The sequence below is a fragment of the Eleutherodactylus coqui genome, chromosome 2 (genome assembly GCF_035609145.1).
Source record: "Eleutherodactylus coqui strain aEleCoq1 chromosome 2, aEleCoq1.hap1, whole genome shotgun sequence".
Lineage (NCBI taxonomy): Eukaryota > Metazoa > Chordata > Amphibia > Anura > Eleutherodactylidae > Eleutherodactylus > Eleutherodactylus coqui.
In genome coordinates, this window is record NC_089838.1 from 162437714 (window position 1) to 162459430 (window position 21717).

At 37.8% G+C, this 21717-nt stretch overlaps 1 protein-coding gene across 1 annotated transcript in view; it reads right to left on the bottom strand.

The window, feature by feature from the left end:
- Window positions 1-21717, bottom strand: part of GRM8 (glutamate metabotropic receptor 8) — a 962395-nt gene that overhangs the window by 926444 nt on the left and 14234 nt on the right. The window contains exon 2 of the mRNA XM_066591862.1: window positions 6664-7479. Within this exon, the coding sequence (XP_066447959.1) occupies window positions 6664-7191 (528 nt within the window). The 5' untranslated portion in view covers window positions 7192-7479. The remainder of the gene's footprint in view (window positions 1-6663; window positions 7480-21717) is intronic.

Consider the following 21717-nt stretch of genomic DNA (forward strand, 5'->3'; position numbering starts at 1 on the left):
AGGTCACCATGGTGTTTGTCCCTATCTATGCAGTTAAAACTTGTGTTGTATCTAATAGCTTGATTGCAGACAATGGTATTTTTATGTTTGATGTACGCTGGGTAGTTACTTGACTTATAGTACATTGATATCTCTATTTTATTGTTCTGCATCTTGATGATAGGGTCCAGAAAGTTTATTTCAGTAAAGGAGTAGTTGTGTGTTAAGTTGATGGTGGGATGAAACTGATTGAAGTGCTAATGAAATGTTTTTAGTTGTGGTTCAGGCATAAATGTAATGACAGTAGGCCAGAGGCTTGATGGGGCAGGAGCACAGTCACTGTCAAGCTTGGTTATGAAAAAAAATGCATATTGCACACCAGTCTGTTATAAATGTATGCTGTCTTCAAATAAATAATAATTATTGGTGAAGATGAATTTGTGAGTTTCACTATGGATTCAGTGTAAATTCCTTTTTAATTTGAAAATCTGGCAGGCTTTTAGGCCGAATGCACATGACCGAGTCTGATCCTGCAGCAGAATCCGACCTGGTGCTGGCCGGTGAGCCCTGCGTATCTGTCCAGATGCTTTTTCTTCTATACTGCAGATGTGAGCGTGCCGTCGCTAGGTGATGACGCGGATCCCGCGACCTTTCCGCAATGATGATTTCAGAAGGGCCGCGAGACTGATGGCTTCCATTCGCTTCAATGGAAGCCATTTGCATGGAATCCAGCTCAAAATAGAGCATGCAGCGATTTTTCACCAGTGAGCAGAAAATCGATTTCCGCTTGTGGGCATGGAAACCCACTTTTACATTGCATGCTATGGACGGCATTTGCTGTAGAATCTGAAGGTTGATGCCAGATTCCGCAATGTAAATCCAGCCATGTACATTGGGCCTTAATCTATGCTTGATAAAGATTCCACATCTATGGCAGCTTGGAAGGCCTCAGACAACCTTTAACACACTCTGATTGGGAATGATTCTGTCACATGGATTTACGTCATTCTCTATCACTTATGCATTTATCAAATTTGCCCCTTAGACCTTATGAAGGCATCAAAATCAGGGATCAGATCAACATTAGAGGACAAAAAACTTTCTGACTCGTTAACTATGAATTGCTCCAATTATTTACTGCTACAACTGCTTACTCTACTCCTCAAATTTATAGCTCCTAGGTTAGATTTCTAACTCCTTAGTGTGAGCCTCATGGTTCGAGGTCTTGAAGTTTGTCTTCTGACACTTCTGTAGGTAAACCAATCATTCACTGAGAATCAGCTTGCCACAAGGTATTTCCCAATATATGCAATATCATACTGAAAACTCCCAACATACAGCAACACAAAGCACATGGTAGCTGAATAATTACATTAAATATCTTCCTCAAATATAGTTATTTAGAGGTGATATCCTTCATATAGAAATTAATATATAATTGTACTCTTTTTAGTTAAAAATATTGTACAAGACAAATTGTGACATTATGTTTCTTATGACTTTATTATTCTTTTATGCTTTTCGAATTGAAAGTCTTGTTTCAACTGTCTACTCTCCTTGACGGTATGATTAGATTTTTGTTCTGAACTTCTTAGAAAAGTATAGTTATCTGAAATGTAATACTTACAGATGTCTCCGAGTAGCTTCTGTCAGCAACGACTGAAACCCTCAGGAGGCTCTCTTAAGTTCCCTTAAAGATAGTTTTTGTTGAACTGGTTGACAATATGTTACATGAATCCTGGACAAACAAAACTGCCATAGAAGTGTTTTGATTAAAAACTGATATTTTAGCTAATCTGCCCTCAATATGTTGTTTTTCTATAATGTTAAAACAATCATTTTAAAACAGTAAATTAAAACCCTTTTGCTCTATGCTATGGTTATTTTCTCTACACACATTGTATAACTGCAAATTTTACAATCAAAATGTCTGCACTTGAGTATTTATTAGGGACTCATTCCAGACCTCTTGGAATATGTTATTTAGTAACTTACTCTGTACTGGCCTATTATGTGGCCGCAGATTTACTGATTTACTGCTGGGAAACTGGGAAAATGGACTATTGTTTCCTCACTGAGCACATTTATAAGGTCCAGCCTATAGAAGCACTCAGAGATGGGAAAATTCTCACCTACTCAAACTGAACAAAGACGCAATGAAAAAGTAACATATATTATGTAATTAAATATTCCCAAAATAATATACTATAAAAATGATTACAGAGCAGCTCAGAAATGGTGAAAACTGTTCCTTCTCCCTTTAAAAAAATCATAACACCTTTATTTAACCATCCATGTAGTTCTAAATGGAGTGAAATGGAAAAAAAACTAAATTCCACCATATCTGGGTGCATCTTGGTTCTAGTGCGTACAGACTGCAACAAAAATGACATGATAACTATATTCTACTGGTCACTACGATTACTACAATACCAAATTTATATATTTTTTTCTGTACTCCTTTTATTTTTTTTCAAAGATATTTAATTCTTAAAATTATTTTCTGCCGCCATCTTCTCACAGCCATAACTTTATTTTTATGTTGACATAGTTGTGTGAGGGCTCATCTTTTGTAGGATGTCCTGCAGTTTCCCTTGGTACCATTTTAGAGTACATACGACTTTTTGATTGCTTTTTATTACATTTTTTTATTGAAGAACAAAAAAGCACAATTCTGGGGCTGTTTATTTATTTTTTCTGACGCTGTTCACCGTGCAGTGTAAGTAATGAGTTACGTTGATCAGACATAGCGGTACTAAATATGCTTTTATTTGTTTTACTATTTAGATTCTTTTATTATAAATATGGCAAAAGGGGTTATTTTTTAATTAAACTTGTATTATCTTTTTTTTTTTTTTAATTTATAAAAAAAATTGCGCTAGCTTTTATAGTTTTTCTTAGTCCCCATAGGGGAAAAGTACTTGCAATGCTTTGATCGCTCCTGCAGCATGATGTAATACCAAAGCATTACATTATACCGCAATCTGATAGGCAATCTATCTTGCTTGATAGGTAATCTGCTATGGGCCTTCCAGAAGCAACCTGAAATCTTATTGTGGAGAGCAGTGCGGGACCCCCGAACATCAATCGGGGGATTTAAATGTTGCTGTCTGAAATTGATAGTGGCATTTAAAGAGTTAAGAGCTCTGGTGAGTAACACGGCTTATCAGAGCTGCTGCAGGCAGATGTCAGCTTTAAGAAACAGCTGGCACCCGCATTGTATGAAGCTGGATCAACCCGTGATCACCCTCCATACACACCCCGAACCTGCATGATGGAACTGTACATCCTGTAGCCTTAAGAGGTTAAAGATCTTTTGTCTCATAAATTGCATCAATCTCCACTAGAAACATCCATCTGGCACATCTCTGCCCCCTCTTTTAGATTATAATGGAGTGTAACAAAGAAGAGGAGATCTCTGGACACTCAAAAGGGTATTTTTTCAGTTCAGTATCAGTTTCCAGGTATTTGTTTCTCCTGATAGAACTAAACAACTGAATGGCATGCTGTGCTATGTTTGCCCACCGAGGTTCCTCTTGATATCTGTTTTAAAAAGATGACACAATTATTACCAATATCTGTTTGTTTATATGTATAGATGAGTCCACCCTCAATTTTTTTAATTGTGATAATTTAGGCCATGTTCACATCCATGCTGGTAGTTCCATTCTGCGCTGCTGGCACAGACTTGGCATGAAATCCAGGGGTGGTATGCCAGAAAATGTAGGACTCTATTGTAGTCAATGGGATCCATTCATGGGCACCGCTCGTGTACAGCATATGACAATATTTCCAGTATTTTTATTGTTCAGTGCAATGGACAACAGAAATATTAATGCAGATGTGAAAGAGGCCTTATAAAATTTGTCATGATGCCAATTGAATACAATCTCATGGCATCCAGTTAAAAAAAAGTATATATTTCACGTAAATCTTTTTTACATGGGAGACTGGTCCGAACAGATTCGGGGGGCGGCAGAGGTAAACGGGGGGCGGCAAGGAGTAGCGGAAGGTAGAAAGAGAGATCTCTCTCATTCTCTCCCCCCCCCCCGCTGCCCCCACTCCACCCTCCGCCCCCCCCCCCCAGAATCTGCTCTGACCAATATGCAGTTACTCGACAAGAGCGATGCTCGCTCGAGTAACTGCCTTAACCGAGCGTGCTCACTCATCTCTAGTTCCTATACAACCGTTCACATGGATGATTGTTAGGAGCGTGAAACTGCGCTCACCTAACAAAGATAGGACATATGAGTGCAAACTCGCATGTCAGCTCTGAGGTGCGCAAAGATAGGACATGTCCTATCTTTGCTGCATGCTTTCCATAAGCTCCTACGGAAGCCTTGAAAGCATGCAGCCCGCAACTCGGATTGTGTGAACTGGCTACTTCATGGAGCTTAAAGAAGCACATACAAGTGATCTTTAATGCGATGTTAGCAGCGAGCATTTGTCAGCTAACAGCGCTGAAAACTACGTTCATCTGAAACAGCCCTAATGGATGGACAATAAATTCTATCTATCGGAGGCATTTGTCACAGTCATCCAGTAAAAAAAAAACATTCTTTCAAATTATACATTTTTAACATGGGAGCCTATGGTGATGGACGTTCAACAGACAACATCAGTCTTTCAAGGCATCCATCTGACGTATATTCTTTTTATTTTGCTTATCATTCATACCAAATAATCTGTATGCTAGGTTAAGAAACAAACTCAAAGAGTTCTCCAGTTTGGACAATCGCTAATTGTTAGAATGCTACTTTGACAACAAGCAGATCACGAAGTCTGCCCCACCCCCACCCCTGTTGTGATTCATAGCAATCAGCAGCCTTTTTAATTATATATTTTTTCTCTGCTTTTTTGCAGCAAAAAGTGCAGCATTCTGATTCCAGCTATAAGTCAATATATTTTTTGGAATTGCAGCATGCTCTGGTTATAGCATTTTTCAGGCATTTTCCCATATGCTTGTCTATAGGAAAAATAAATAGCTGAATAAATGCATTTACAAAAAGCCACCCAATAAAGGCTCATAAAAAATACATGAAATTCATGGCATTTTTACAAGCCTATAAAAACACTGCAAATAGACTATGTGTGAGGGAAACCTAATATGCTGATTCAGACACATTAGTTATGTTTGTACATTTACTGTATATTTCACATTATGACTTCTTTAAAGTAGAGTGAAACGATACTGATATCATTTATATCAAATGAAACTTCTGAAAGATGCTTTTTCAACAGAAAAATAAAGACCTCCAATGTTTAAAGTTGTATTGTCATATAAACAATGCTATAATCCACAGCAGTTGCCAAAAGTGCAAATTCATAGCTAAAAGACTTTGTTTATGGTAAATAAAAGAAGTTTACACAAACTTATTTATTTACTTAGAAGGAAGATTCCATGATATGTCTAACATAGAAAAATAAATAAAGATATACAGATAAAGCTTATCTGGCATATGGCATTTGCCTTATACATGGAAATAATGACTTTGCATTAAGGATTATTGATCATTTCTAATTGATTCATCATTACATTTTCAGAATACATCCACTTTTTAAAAAATGTGCAGATACATCAAAATTTAACCCACCAACACTAATAACTCGCTGCAACAAGTTATCTTAACACAACACAAGCCATTGAAAAGCTATTTACAGGGTAAGTAAAACTTTTGTGCCACAGTTTAATTGATTAGGTGCCAACAGTTGAACTTTGCTAAATCTGTGTGTGTTTTTAGATATACAGAGTTACTATAAAACAAATAGAGATTTTCTGTGTTTCATAGAAGCCAAAGTGTTATTGGTATAGTCAAAATACTTACATGCTTTAAGTCTATGTCTTTATGTTTGTGTGACTAAGTTACAAATGCTCTATGTTTGAGTCTTTTCACTGATACAAGCCACATGTTCCTCTACTACAGGTGTCTCCACAGGCGCTCTTGTGATGCCAATGTCACGTTAAGTGCAGTCACAAAAACATTCATCCTAATTCTGTGTTGCTACACGTATTGTGAGTCTACATGTCTACCTGTTTAATGGCTCTATATAAAGTTGGAAGTGTCTATTTCTTTAATGGTAACCCTGTTTTGTCAATTCCCATAAATAGAGTTGATAAACTTTTAGCAATGATCTTCTGAAAGGATTTAATTTCGATATTTAGGATGTTACTAGTGTAAAAAAAAGAAATTATCAAGTGTTTATGAGACTAGCCTGATTCATTTCTGCATTCTCAAGGATTCTCATTCAATCTACATATTTCTCTGTTAGGCACAATATACACAATGTTCATTACTGACTTTATTGATCCATGTATTTTGTTAATGGTGTTCCCTGTTTGCAAGAAAATATAAAAGGAACTCAAAAACATATCTTGTTGCAGAAATCTTTTCTAGAAGTACAAAATTACTGTGCGTCACCAGATTATATTCACTTGCTACAAAGATGATTCCAGCACTAACAGGGGTAAATGGGTCATTAAAACAAGAAAGTGAGAATGCAAAGGCTCTTGGCAGACAAACATTTCATTTACTTCAGTACTCCAATAACACATGCTGCTTTCAGAGCTTGGCAATGTAAACCATAAAAAGAAGCATGCTCTGCATAAATTATTCTACTTGAAGGAAATAGTGTGTTAGTCATAGACAAAGCACTACAAATATGGATTCAAACAGAATGCCTTACCTTGAATAGTCTTAATATGTTAGCAACCATAATGGAAACAGAACTTGCTGCAGCTCCAATCACTGCAGATATTCTATCCGGCTTGGTAAAAATAGGTGAATCCCCATTTGCACATCTGACATCAGTAGCATCTTTTTCTATTAAAGCTTGCACAAATGTTAAAGATTGCTCCAAGGCATAAGTATCCCTTGAGCAGGTGTCAAGGATCCGGACCCCTAAAGTAATATTTGGGAGAAGGTCCTGGTCTTTGTTTATCTGGTCTATAGCATACATCATTGCCTCAAGTCTGTGAATTCCCTTTTCCTTTTTAAGTTCCCCACAAGGCACCCCTCGTTCTCCTCTTGAATGGACTGGAAAAAGACCACCAAGTATAATGTCCCCTTCCACTCGGATGGAGTGGGCATATTCTTGACTTCCAACCGTATGTATCAGGCTTAAGATCCAATACAGCCTTATGACCAGAAACATGGTGGAAAGGCTGCCAGATTTTGTCGATTTTTTTTCCAAAGCCCACCTTGCCAAAGACATAGTCCGAAAGCCAATGCTGTAATTTATTATGCAAAAACGTGGATCCTTTCAAGTTGCATCTACTAGATGCTATCATCAGTGCCCACTAAGTGACAATTTAGGATGGCTCACCAGATAAATGATCAGTGTCTGTAGCAACCACAACACAAGAATCACAACATCCAATTTAATTTTGTACATTCCCCATATTCAGAACATCATGCAGGTAAATGATTACATCAGAGAAGTCCCTCAGTGATTCAGTGTGAGCCAGTTGTCTCCAAATCATATTCATTAGGTACTGTCCACCTGAAATAAAGAACAGACAAAATATGTTTCAGTCTATGCATTTGTCCTCCAGATATGCCAAATATGTAACTAAACATTACCTTAACAAATACATTGAAATAACAGATGCAACTGTGCTTAGAGATTGCCATGACTCATTTCCTGCACTGCATACCTAGCCTAATCCAGGTCAATGCCCATGAAAACAATATTAAATGTGATTTGTGCTGAAAAACAAGTATAATTTGCTTCATTATTTGATATGAGAAATCTTTGTGATTTACAATCAGTAAGATTCCAAATCGCATTTTTCAGTATTAACTTTAAAGAAGGAAAATAAAAAATAAGCTTATAGTTTATAACCAAAAAATAAGTTTACCCCTAAATTAATTGAAGAACTGAAAACAAGTTACGATGCTGTTTATATGCACTTAATGGAAATAAATAAAAATAAAACATACGGTCCCACCAATTACTTCAATGTCTACTGTGTTTCCTGTCTTGGCAGCGTAGCAATAAAATGGTGCCTTCCATTTTATTTAGTGTTCATTGTGCCTAGGGTATCATTGGGATACATCTAAACCCCTGGGTAAACATATTGAGGGAGCGCCTTCAGTTTTTAGAAAGGGAGAAATGATACTGCCCTATACCTGTAGAAATAATAGTTTCATACTGTGTCTAAATAAGAATACCATACATTGCTTATGTAATACTGGTGTATGATGTCTCAGTAAGGCTGCCATATTGTGAACAAACAGTACCATACAATGCTCAAATAGCCATAATTATTGACGTCAGTAAAGTGCTTTAATAGCACAGGTGGAAGCACAACTTTTAAAAGCCGTATAAGACCTCTTTCACACGGCTTACAAAATCTTGCTACGCATGTATGTGATGCTCGTGGTTTCCAATGGATTCTTTCAGGCTACAAAACATGTGAAAGAACCTATTTTTGCCGCGATTTGCGGATCGCATGACGGATGCGCATCTGCAAATCGCGTGACTGGGGCCGACGATTCGCCGAAAAATCTGCAGCTAGTAGCGTTTTCGGCGAAACGGGCCCGATCAAAGGAGCGCTGTCCAACCCATTGAAATTCAATGGAGCTGGCAATACAGCCGGCTCCATTAAAAGCAATGGGCTGCCGGCGAGCGCAGCATGAATTTTCAGGAAGGGCTTAAAATATAATCCCTTCCCTGAAAAACATCCAAAAATGTGTAAAAAAAAATATATATATATATACTCACCTTGTCCCTGCAGCCGGAGTTCAGCGCGGCCAGCGGCAGTTCTCCTGAACTGCTGTGTGTAGTATTCAGCAGCCGGGGACTTAAAATCCCCGCCTGCTGAATGGGCTGCCTCTGATTGGTCACAGCCCTCACCAATCAGAGGCAGCTCTCACTCACCCATTCATGAATGGGTGAGTGAGTGCTGCCTCTGATTGGCTCAGCGGAGGGACCAATCAGGGGCATCTCTCAGCTGTCATTCAATAGCATTTTCCTTTTTTTGTCAATGATGCTGCCATGAGGTAATTTTTTGGTTGAACGGGTAGTATTTTTTAATGGTACCATCTTTTGATCCATGCAACTTTTTATCTCTTTCTATTCCCTTTTTGTAAGGAAAATGGGCAAAATTAGCTATTTTCACCATGCTTTTTGTATTTTCTTTTTATGGTTTGGACCATGCAGGTTAAATAATTTTTACTTGGGTCATTATGAATGCGAACAAACCAAATTTGTGGTGTTTTGTTCTGTGTGGTTTCTCTACACACCATATTTTTTCTAGTTTCATTTATCTTTTTTTTACACAGCTAAACTTAAGCCAGAGGCTGAGCTTCATATGCCACCATACCTGGCAGACCCAGGGGCCATAATCAAGCCTCTGGGTGCCAAAGCAGCCCATCGGGACCCCATAAACACATTGGGAGTCCAATGCGTGAGAATTGAATATCTCACCCTGTGTCAGCCCTTTATGACATGTAAAGGGTGAAATAGTGGTTATTGGAAGTTTCTTTGGTCCTTACTGTTAGAGCAAGTGCCAGGCTGTCATCTGATAGCCAAGCACCCTCTCTTGCTGACACAGGAGATCCATGCCAGGCTTCTAATGCAGTGCCATAAAAAACAAATAAGGCCCCTTAACGACCACCATTAAAAGGTGTATTGACAGTCATTAAGTGGTTAAGGTGCATTTATACAAGCCAATTGTTGCCAGAATAATTGCTCAAATGAGTGATTTTGGGCAACTGTTGGCCTGTGCACACACAGCCAGCAACAGCGCACTGAGCAAGACGTTGCTCCGTTGTCGCTAGTCTTTCTGTTTGAGCTTACTGAAACGGAACGACTGCTGAGTGGCTTCCCACTCGGTGTAAACAGGAGGTGCTTAATATTTGAGTGACACTCGGCTCCCTCTGCCTCCATTCACTTGAACGACTATTGCTCCTGTGTAAAACACAGGAACAATAGTCACTGGCATGGCTGTTGGGTGCTTATAGCCCCAACAATTGTACCATGTAAGTATACCTTTATACTCTGGAATAAAGTACACTTTGCATCTTAATTCATTTTTCTACAAAGTATCTGGCTGTTTCATCTGCAAACTGTTATGAAACCGAGGACCGAAACACAAAGGGAGTATTAATACATATTAAAGTAATTCTCTGCTATCTAGGCCTTGATTACCATTCAATTGATTAAACAATTCAATAACATTGAAGCTATCTGCAGCTGTAATTGGAAATGTATATGGCTGTGTGCAGCAATATACATAATATGTTGGTGTAAACATCGCTTTTAAGACAGACATATTTCATTTATACACCTTCTGCAACTAACTGGATTTATTCTAAACCTGGATTTAACTATCTGCTTAACCTCAGTAATTTGTATCAGTAATTAAATGAATGAGTTGGCCACATTTATGCAGAGCAACCTTTCTAACTTACTAGCAGGCAGAGCCAATCATTTGGGAACCATATACGTGTAAATTTCAAGCCACATTAGTTCATAACAACTAAATGGTCTCATAAAGTTCCAGTTGTATAGCAAGTCTAAGCCAACTGCCATGTCTGAAAATGAGAAAAAAATGTATCCACCAAAAAGCATGTAATAGGTTTACAAGGCTAATAGGAATTTATACACTCTACTTATTTATCCTGAAATAACCCTATAATTTCAGGTATTTCAGTAAAACACTTAACTAATGATATGCAAACTACCAGAAAGCTGAGTGCTGGAGGCAGTATGGCAGCACTCAGAGTCCCCTGCAGCTTTGTATCACAGATCCGAAGAGATATCATATGAGGCTTTGTTGGGGGTGTACTGTATATCAGGCAACTTCTCCATTACAAGCAGAGTGCCCTACAGATGTCATCAGTTTCCACATTTACAGAACTATTTTCTCCTAAAAACAATGCTTTTTGGGGCGAAAAGCTTTGAACACACAACAGCCGATGCACCATGACATATATTTTGCCTCCCTCGAATCTAACATTTGACAGATATAAAGTAATTCCCATATACCACCACTGAAGTCTTATTATGGCTCCACACAATTTGGAGACATAGTATGGCCATAAGGCTTTAGATAGATTTAAACAAAAGTGAGTAATGGGATAAAATTTGATCTTAACCCCTTAAGGACATTGTCTAGTTTGGTACTCAAGAACACCAATTCTTGGGGATTTTCACCATAGTTTTTTTGTTTTTCCATCAGCATAGCTATAGCCAGAGCTTGTTCATTGCGTGACAAGCTGCAGTTTTTATTTGTACCATTTCGTTGTACATAAAATGTAATGCATAGATTTTATTAATATTTGGTGAGCAGGGTGAAAGAACAGTAGAAAAAGGGAAATGCTCCAACATTAAAAGTCCAAAACGTTATTAAATCCAAATCATATTGATAAAATCAAAAGACTGTACTGCCAAAAACTAGAAAAACCTACCTGTTTTGGCTATAAATAGCCTTAATAGTAATAATAATAATAATAATATAATTAACATAGAATGAAACACAAATTTAAAAGGACAAGGATGTAATGGTTGAAACAAAGCTTTGTTTCATATGTGACATCATTTTTCTTTTAAATTTGCTTATTATACTATGACTAAAGCCAAAATGCCTGGGTTCGCATAGTTTTTCACAAAACTGTCTTTTAATTTTATTGACTTGAATTTAATAAAGCTTTGGACTTTTATTGCTGAACAATTTCCCTTTTTCTGCTCCTCTTTAAGTTTCCCCAGGATTCACTTCACTTTCTACAAGCTCTGGTCACACATGTTACACGTGGAGAATTTGTATCAACCTAAATATAGCAAGTTGTATACCTTTTTTGTTTGATTTTCACTATCTATGGTGAAGGAAAACATTAATTTGGTCTTTGTTTACAGTGTTCACTCTGTGGTATAACTCACATGACTTTTTTCTGGCAGTTGGTATGATTACCATGATACCAAAATTATATATATTTTTTAAGTTTTCCACTTTTGTATAATAAAAACTCTTTTGGGGAAGAAAAATGTTATGGGGAATTGCTGCATCAAAAGATCGCACACTCTTATTTTTCCACAAATGGACTGTGTTTGCTTTTTGAATGATGAGTTGTGGCTTTTATTTGTACCATTTGGAGTACATATAATATTTGTTGATCATTTTTGTTGCATTTTTTGGAAAGCAAAATTAAGGAAAATAAAGCAATTTGGTTACGTTTTTTTTAAACTTTTTTAAAATACATCTTTCTGTACAGAATTAAAATATATTTAATTTGTTATATGGGTAGTTAAGGATGTGGCAATTCCAAACATATAATTTTTAATTCTTTTTTTTTTTCAACAAAAGGGAAAAAGTGTATGACAAGCTTTTCTGTATTTATTATGTAGATTTTTTTACTTTTTAATTTTTTTTCACCTTTTTATATGTACCTTAAGGGGCCTTGAACCTGTGATCTTATGATCACTCAGATAATACTCTGTAGAATGTCTGTACTGCAGTGTATTATCAACGTTGATTCACATCAGAAGTCTTGGCAGACCCAAAGGCCATTGGTTGGTGTATAGTTGCCATGGCAATCCATCGGCTCTTGGTGATTGCATAACGGAGGGCTGATGACACCACGAGGAAGCTCCTCTCTGTGTTAACTCCATATATGATGCAATAAATTGATTGTGGCATGTAAAGGGTTAACAGCAAGGATCAGTGTTTTTGCTGATCTCTACTGTCAGAGCAGGACTCCATCTGTCAGTTACAGCTGCCTACTGCTGTAGATTGCGTGGGTCAATTCTTAAACCCAATACTATCCATAAACCATACATGTATGGAAATTCATAGGAACCCTTTCCCTACCATGATGTACATGTATGTCATAGGGCAGGGAGGGGGTAAATGTAGTATTAACCATTAGCTATATTAGTATCTAGTTTAAAAGTATGTAATCTATATATAGTTGCATTCTAACATATACACTCTCTTAAAAAAAATCAAGTACCTAGAAGGAGTTGTTGTTTTGCTGCAAAAATTGACATGCAGTTACATTCCAGACAGATATGCAAATGATTAGAGTTGTGGCGTAATTAGATGAACAGTCTTGAAAAGGAAATATAGTTTACCAACAGCATTCAGGTCCAGCTATAGTTAACGAGGGTACATTCCATGCAAAGCCACTAAGTAGAGATCTGAACCATGGTCTCCAAAATAGGTCCAAGGCAAATACAAAGGTAGTGGCAGCATACAATGGTGAAAGTTAAAAAAGAACTTTATTCATTCCATCATACAAAAAGCAACATTTTGGCCAGAATAGCTGTTTTCAAGCAGAAATGCAAATGATTAGATGAACTGTCTTGTCACCCAAGGCCCTAAAAGTGTTTCAACCCTTGGCCTATAAAAAGGCTCTCAGAGGTCAATTGTATGTACTGGATCTCTTTTCAACTTGCGTAGACCTGGTGGACCACTAGACGCCCCTTTATGAAGCAAAAAGATATTTTGCCCAGTTAACAGAGTTTGAGAGGGGGCGCATTAATGGAATGTGAGAAGCTGGATGGTCATATCAACGAATTGCCCGCCATCTGACCCGGCTGTTAGTAGATGTTGGGACCAGTGGATACATGAGGGCATTCACACAAGCAACCAAGCTCAGGACACCCTTTAATGGACCACCAGTACAGAGGATCATCTGATCATCTGACAAGCTCTAACTGTTTCATGATCCACAAGCTAGAGACAGGTGGCACCATCATTGCAGGCCATTGTGTCCATTGGAACATTTCCAGGTGCTTGACTGAAGAACATTTGGTCTCACGGTGCCCATTATTTGTACTACCTTTGACAACCACCTGCTGTCGCCTTTGTGTGCAATGCTGTCATAAACAACAAAACTGGACTGCTACAGAGTGGAACCAAGTTGTCTTCAATGAATCCAGGTTTAGTTTAGGAACTGACAATAGATGCATTCATGTCTGAAGACCTAGGAGTGAGTGCATCTATCCTGCCTTTGCTGGTAAGTGCCACACTGCCCCCCTACTGCTGGTTTGATAGTCTAGGGGCACCATCGCATTAGACAGTCACCCCTAGTAGTGGTATGAGGTAAAATGACACCTCAGTGGTATATTCAGGACACATGTGTTGTCTCTCATGGCAGGACTTTCAAGAGGCATTTTCCAGTAGGATAATGCTTGGCCACACACATCAAAGGGTGTCAAAGGAATGCCTCCACAACACTGTCACACTTCGAGACCTGCCCACTCACCAGATTTCTTGCCAATAGAATATGTATGAGACCATCTGGGATGCCAACTTCATCAGCCTACAGGTTTGCATGATCTAGAAGCTCAGTTACAGAAAATGTGAAGCAATGTGCCACAAGATACCATATGGAACCTGTATGCCTCCATGACCAACCATATCAAATCCTACATCCAAGCTAGAGGCGGCCCACCAGGGTACTAGAGCCTCCTTTCAAAAGTTCATTATTTTTGCAATAAATTCTCATTTTGCTTTGATATTGAAATTACTTACTTATATTAACATTACAATCACACATATAAAGTTTCATTCAATTCCTGCAGCTCCTTCTAGGGGAGTGATTTATTTACAGTGAGTGTAAATATATTTCACATTACTTCATTTGATTTTAAACAATTGGTTAATTAGCTACACCAACATAGATTTTTATCAGATAGAGCATGCAGCATTTCCCCAAGGATACTCTTACCATTTTATGCACCAATTCCTACATTTATCTCTAATGTTTAAAGACATTCTTGAAAATTGAAATTCAGCATTTTGATTTACTTTTTTTATGCAGAACACATTTTATAAAGAACGTTCTTGTAAAAAATGTTGGTATCATGTCAATAATTTGCACTGAAAGCGAATATATATGTTTAGAATAAGATGTTTTATGGATAAATCTATATGTCAAATGCATAAAAACACCAACGGTAATGTCAAGCAATTAGATATTTAGTTGTGCACATCCTCTCAATGATTCTACTGGTTCTCCAGTGGACCATGTTATTTTTTCTGGCAATAAAAGGCCAGAAACAAATGTATACCTGTGAAAATAGAGATTTCAACAATGGCAAAAATAGCTTCCATCTAGTTTTTGACTAGGGGCTCCGTTTCTAGAGATTTTGATGAAAGCCCTGATAGAACCCCTGGCCATAATAAATAACAAGATGTGAAGAGCCTCTAAAAACTGTTTCATACCCATCGAATGTCTAAAATACAACCAAGTTTTGTCAACTGAACACTCAAAGAAGCAGCAATTGTTTTTAATTCATTTGTGTTTTTGGAAGATTGACTATAAACAGTGTATATGCTTTCCCTAAGAGCCTTAAAATGGTTTATTGCATTCATTTCAACAACAGTGTCATTACGTTTGATGCTCTTGAACAACTATTCATTCTTTCTGTGCAGAACAGAACTGTGATTTAAGCAATTTCTGTTTATGAATTGAAGCATTTTAGGACTGCATAAGTAATTATTTCTGCCTTTTGGTTTTCCAAATAAACCAACTTAAAAAAAATCATTCTTCAACCATCTTGTGGCATTACACATAAATAACCAAAATGGATGTTGAAAGCATTGTAAACGCATCTTACAAAACTGAAATCTTATTTCAAGTCAAAGCTTGTGAAAGTCTCTTTTTAAAATCATTTGAAATATATTTAATTACACTGTGCAACACATTTTTAAAAAAAAATTCGTAACAGAAAGTATTTGATATGTTTCTGTAAAATTAAAACCTGACAATTCCACGGGTAAAACTGAATACTAGCAGCGCGTCTCACTTTCAAGTTACAAACCATTTGCTTTATTTCAGATGATAACAGTTTGGATGTGCCGTAATGCTACTATTCAGCTATTTTTGGTGGAAAATGACCCTTGGATCTGCACTTTCTCCTGTAAGAAAAATTACTTTCCCTCTGTAAGAACTAGCAATAGTCACCCATCATATTCGGATTGTGCTCCCCTTTGTAACGGTCTTCAATGACTGAGAGGTCTTCTCTGCAAAATTCGCTGTGAATAGAACCCATTGATTTCAATGGGTTTGTTCACATGAGTGTATTATGCACAATGTACAATTGTGTGAAACAATATGCAGCATGACATTGGTGGGGCATATTAGACACTGCAATAAGCCATTGAAGTGAATATGTGGGCACAAATACACAATGAGTACGCAGGAAATCTGATTATTTGCACACCATTTCAATGAGCCTGTCTACATTATTTTTTGCATGCACAAATATGCAGTGTGTTTGTGCATTTAAAAAACACGCAAGAGCAGGCGAAAAATGCGGTTGCAAGCTACTTTTGGTCATGCAAATACATATCACATTTGCATGACTGCAAATACATAACACATTTGCATGGGAATGAGCCCTAATAGTGACCCCTATACTAGCCCAATAGTAATAGTGACCTCCACAGTGGCCACAGTAGTAATAGTGACCTTCATAGTGGCTACAGTAGTAATAGTAACCCCCATAGTGGCCACAGTAGTAAATGTAACCTCCACAGTGGCCACAGTAGTAATAGTGACCTTCATAGTGGCCACAGCAGTAATAGTAACCCTTATAGTGGCCTTAGTAGTAACAGTGTCCCCTATATTGGCCCGAGTAGTAATAGTGGCCATCATAGTAGTCCCAGAGATGCTGCCCAGCCAGAGGCCAATAGCAAACCTTCCATTGGATCAGGAATAGGTAATCTGGCATCATGAGGCACAGGTTTTATTGCAGAAAGTATATCTGGATACAGAATTTTATCTTTCTGTTTAATGAAGAAACCTTTGGTATTTGTCATGCAGAAATAACAGTCAGTATATTGGTCTCTTTGTTCTCACCATGCCATTGGAATGGCGTTCTACTCTTGCCTTTCAGCCACTGTGTGAGATGAGTGTCACATGACACACAGATTATGTGCAGCGCCACTTCTTATCTTGGTCATCAAGCTTTATTCCAAAATACTTGTGATTGGCCCACTTTGCCAAGGATGTTATTTTCCTCTTCCGTGTCTTTGTTGTGAACTGTCCACAGACATAGCAGAAATTGTCTGGGCTGTTCAGACATCCATGCCGCTCAACCGTATTGTTATTAAATTTTGATAAATAGTCCCAGTCCAACCATTGACCTGTAAAAACACAGATCATTAATTACACATTACTGGTGGATGATCCGCGGTGTTTACGCCATGTGGAAACATACTCTATATGTTACATAAACCTACCCTTACAGTGTTCAGTCAGCGTACGGTGTGTAACAGCGATTGCAAAATAGTTGCGCAATCACCTTTGTTTTTTTATTAAGCAAGGTTAATGGCGAGCCTGCTGGAGTAATTGTATAGGCTTATTTCCAAAAAGTAAAGTACAACGGCAATTGGATTACATTATTCCCCATAACTGGAAAACCTTACGTGGCAGAAAAAAAACAATACAATATTTGAATTCAGTGCACTAAAGTTACTATGAGCCGCCTACCTGCTTATCTGTTACAAAAAGTCTGTTGCACAGTGTTATTATCAACACAATTTATCATTTGATAATAGACATAAACAAAAATGTGAACAGTCCTCTCTATGTTACTGCATGGAGGTACCAGAAATTTACATAAACTGCACCATTCTATAAGTAAGGGAGTAAGGGTTCTTTTCCACAGAAAGATAAATTGGAACAAGCATGCAGCCAGCAGTGAAGTAGCAATTGTATATCATTCGCTTGACATGCATTCACACTGAGCAACAATTGGGAAGTTTTGATCGTTCATTCGAACATAACTATGTCTCTAGTCAATCCTTCTGCCACTGCTCTCTATTTAGAAAACCGTTATGACGCATGTTTACACAAAAGGAATTGCAGCAGATGAAGGATGATTTTTAGGTTTGCTTGAAAGATCCTTTGCTCACTGCACAAGTTTACAAATACAATTATTTTGCAAATCACTCAATCTAATGATTATTCACACAATAATTGTGCCGTGTAAGAGGGCTCTAAGCATGGACTTCAAATGCGAAATCAATACCCCCGGGGTATGCACACTGTGTTTTTAACATGTCTCAATAAATTTGGATTGATTTTAACTTCAGCTTTGTGCCAGAGAGCTGCAAACAATTTTCTTCTCTGATACAGTTTTCACATTCAATATTCTCATGTCATAGAGTGTATATGGAGATATATAGTACATTTCATACTATGAATCATCTTTTCCACAGGTCAAACATACCTACGTCTTATACCTATTTTTAAAATATTGGTTGTATTGTATAGAGAGGACATACACAATAAAATGAAACAAAATACAGTGTCCTATATTTCCTTCACTCAAACAAGCCATCAGCTGCCCTAGGGCAAAAAACACTTTGTATGTATTATATTCCTTCGGTGTCAGAAGACTTAGAGACAATAACTACAGCCACAGTTATAAACCAAGCCGAATTTTAACTCAATGTTTTAACTGTTTCTTGTACATCCAGACAATCATATTTTATGGCCAATAGTTCATAGGAAGTTAAATTGCAAATTCTCAGGAAAAATATGCACTGTCCAATGATGATTTTGTTTCAGGCTCAAAATTAGTGTATTCTTATGTATTTCCATCTGCTGAATTCATAAATTACCATAAAAAGGACCGATTAGCTCTTGCTTTGGAGATGCAGTGACATCTCATTTTTTAGAGTGTACATTTTTATTTTGTAGGAATTTATTTTTGGAGGGGTAGTTGTCACACCTCTCAACTGACATAACACAATGTTCTCCATTTGTTTGAAGGTTATAAACATAATAAATGTTGCTATGACTGAGTTTCAAATTGTTTCTGTTTTTCTTTTTTTCAGAACTTCTGGTCTTGGAGTGCTTTTGAAGTGTAAAATTTTCAATCTATTCCCCATTCAGATAGTTTACCAGTTCCTCCTCCACCCCAACATTATGAGCTTGAAGTAGAAAATGAAGAAATTGTGGAAAAAGAAGAACCCAACAAACCTTCCACATCCCATGACCCTGACCTGGAGGTAAAACATGACAGCAGTCCTCGACTCAATCAAATATGCTGAACACAACTCGAAAATCTGTGGCGATCTAAAAGTCATCGCTGTACTCTTGGGAATGCAACTGGAGTACAATAAATACTGTTGCTTTTTATGTATGTGGGATAGTAGGGATAGGTAATCACATTACATTCAAGCGGACGCGCCTGCAAGAAATCTTGACTCTACCAAGAAAAATGTAATTGCCGAGCCTCTTGTGGACCCAAAACATGTTCTTCTTCCACCCCTTCATATAAAGCTGGGTTTAATGAAAAATGTTGTCAAAGGTACGAACCGAGAAGGACAGGCATTTAAGTACTTAAGAGACAAATTTCCTAGATTGAGTGATGCAAAGGTTAGGGAAGGTATTTTTGTTGGGCCACAAATTTGACAACTTGTAAAGGATCCTGCGTTTGACCAAGTTTTGGAGGGAAAAGAAAAGCAAGCTTAGCCTTAAAGGGAGTTATTCATGAATTCTTAGACAAATGATCTCTTCACACCGAACCGCCTGCCAGGAATTCCTCCATCAATTTAGAACTCTTAGAATGTAACTGTCATTAAAAAAATTTTCAAATGCACTTTTTTATGTTGTTAGCAGTAATTAAAATGTATAATTTTATCTTAATCCGTTAAAATAACATACTTCCACCCATTGTATATCATAGAAGCTAGAGCTAATAAAACATTTTCTTTGTCAGATTAATTTTTCTCACCCCAAAATTAGTAAGATTTGACTTATGAAGTTGAGGAAACATTCCAAAATATTTATTCGGTTGGTCAGTGAAATGATGAAACTGGGATCTCAGTCTAAATCTATCAAGTAATTTCCAAGTGACAGTAGTAAGGAGGTTCACAACAACATTGCTAAGTATCAAGATGAAGGATGCTGCTGTTGCAATAGGTAATATTAGCGTAGAACGGTTTGGGATACTGGTGAAAAAAGAGGGATATAACTAGATAAAAACTTAAAATGCTGTTAAAAAATAAAAAATGTTTATACAAAAAGTTCATCTTTGATTGTATAAAGATATACAAAACAGAAATAAAAGCATAGTAATAATACAACCAAGAATACATAAACAGTTTCAAATACAATAGTGACAGGAGAGAGTCCTGCCCATAAGATTACAATTTAAGGAGACAATCAGTTGATAATCAACAATCTCACTCCTTAGGGCTCTTTCATACCGCTGTAGGTGTTTGTACGTGCGCCCGGCAGTGCCGTAAAATTGCGTGAATGGGTGCACAAATCTAATGTTTGTGCACTCATTCGGACAACTCTGGCCCGGCGCATATATGCCGAGGCCGCAATGCCATTAGGCATGGAGAGACAGCTTAGCTGTGCTAAAGGTCTCCTTCTTTCCTCCCCCTCACCGGCTCACCTCCACTCTCCTCCCCTCCAGCTGTTTGTAATTGGAGGGGTTGGGTAGGGGGGGGGACCTAAGCTCCCACCCCTTGCCCTTAGCCAGCAATGGGAAGGGGCGGAGCTTAGCTCTACCTCCATTCCGCCCCCTCCCATTGTAAAAAGCTGGAGGGGAGGAGAGAGGAGTAGAGAAGGGGGAGGGAGTGTAGCAGTCATGCTGCTAAACTTCCTCCCACCTCCCTTCTCCGGCCGCTGTCATTGGCACCCTTAGACATCTAGGCAGCAGCTGACGTATTCTTGGCAGAAAGATAGTTTTAAGACTATCTTTGCTTCCCGGTGTAAAAGTGCCCGGTGCTATATTGGCTGGCTGGGGCAATATTCGCCACGAGAATATGCCTGTGTGATCTGATGCATTGGAATCCAATGCATTAGATGGTAGCGTATATCGGCCGACTGTTAAAACCGCAGCCAATATACACTCGTGTGAATAAGCCCTTACCCAGTAATAATTAATTTGTGGTTTGAATAATTGTGGTGTGTTAAGAGGCATTCTGTTACATTTAAAGGGAACTTTTCCCCGGCTTCAAGCTATCTGAACGACAGGCAGCATAAACCCAGGACAAGTATGCTCATTACTCCTGTGTATGTGTTATTCTGAAACACTGCATTGTTTCAGAATAAGCAGACTTTGAAGTTTGATTTGGAATTGAGCTCTGAGTCAAAGAGGTGGGCTGCACCTGCCTGTCCCTACTTAGATCATGTAGAATGACAGCTCTCTCCCTATACACAAGCAGTGGAAGAGCTCTCACCCTATATACTGTGGGCAGCAAGAAGACAGCGCAGCCCTACTTTTTGACTCAGAACTTCATTCCAAGTCAAACTTCAAAGTGTTTTTATTTTTAAACGCTGCAGCGTTCAGAATAACACATACGTAGGGGCAATGGGCACACCTGTCCCAGGTTCATGCTGCCCATATTTCGCACAGCATGAAGCTGGTAACAGGTTCCCTTTAAGAAGTTTTTAGCATTTTTTTCTATAAATCTTGATTATTGCAAAATAATAATACTTTGATAGTTTGCTAATATTTATATGGGCAAACTGTATCAGTCAAGAATGTGGGTTCTTTAGTTTAAAGACAATTGCCTAGACTGGGGATTCTTGTATCCAGAGAGCCTACACATGGTGGGGAATTGACACAAAATAATATGTAAATGTTTGTAGAATGTAGAATATTTCTAAACGTACACAATGATTAGGCTTTATTTACATTAAGTAGGAGCCTCCTTTAAGTATGCATGACAGTATATATTCTGCTTATGACTAGTTGAAAGGAATTCCATAATACTGCACTGTAAGCATTGTATGTAACCTTTGTTATAAACCATTTATT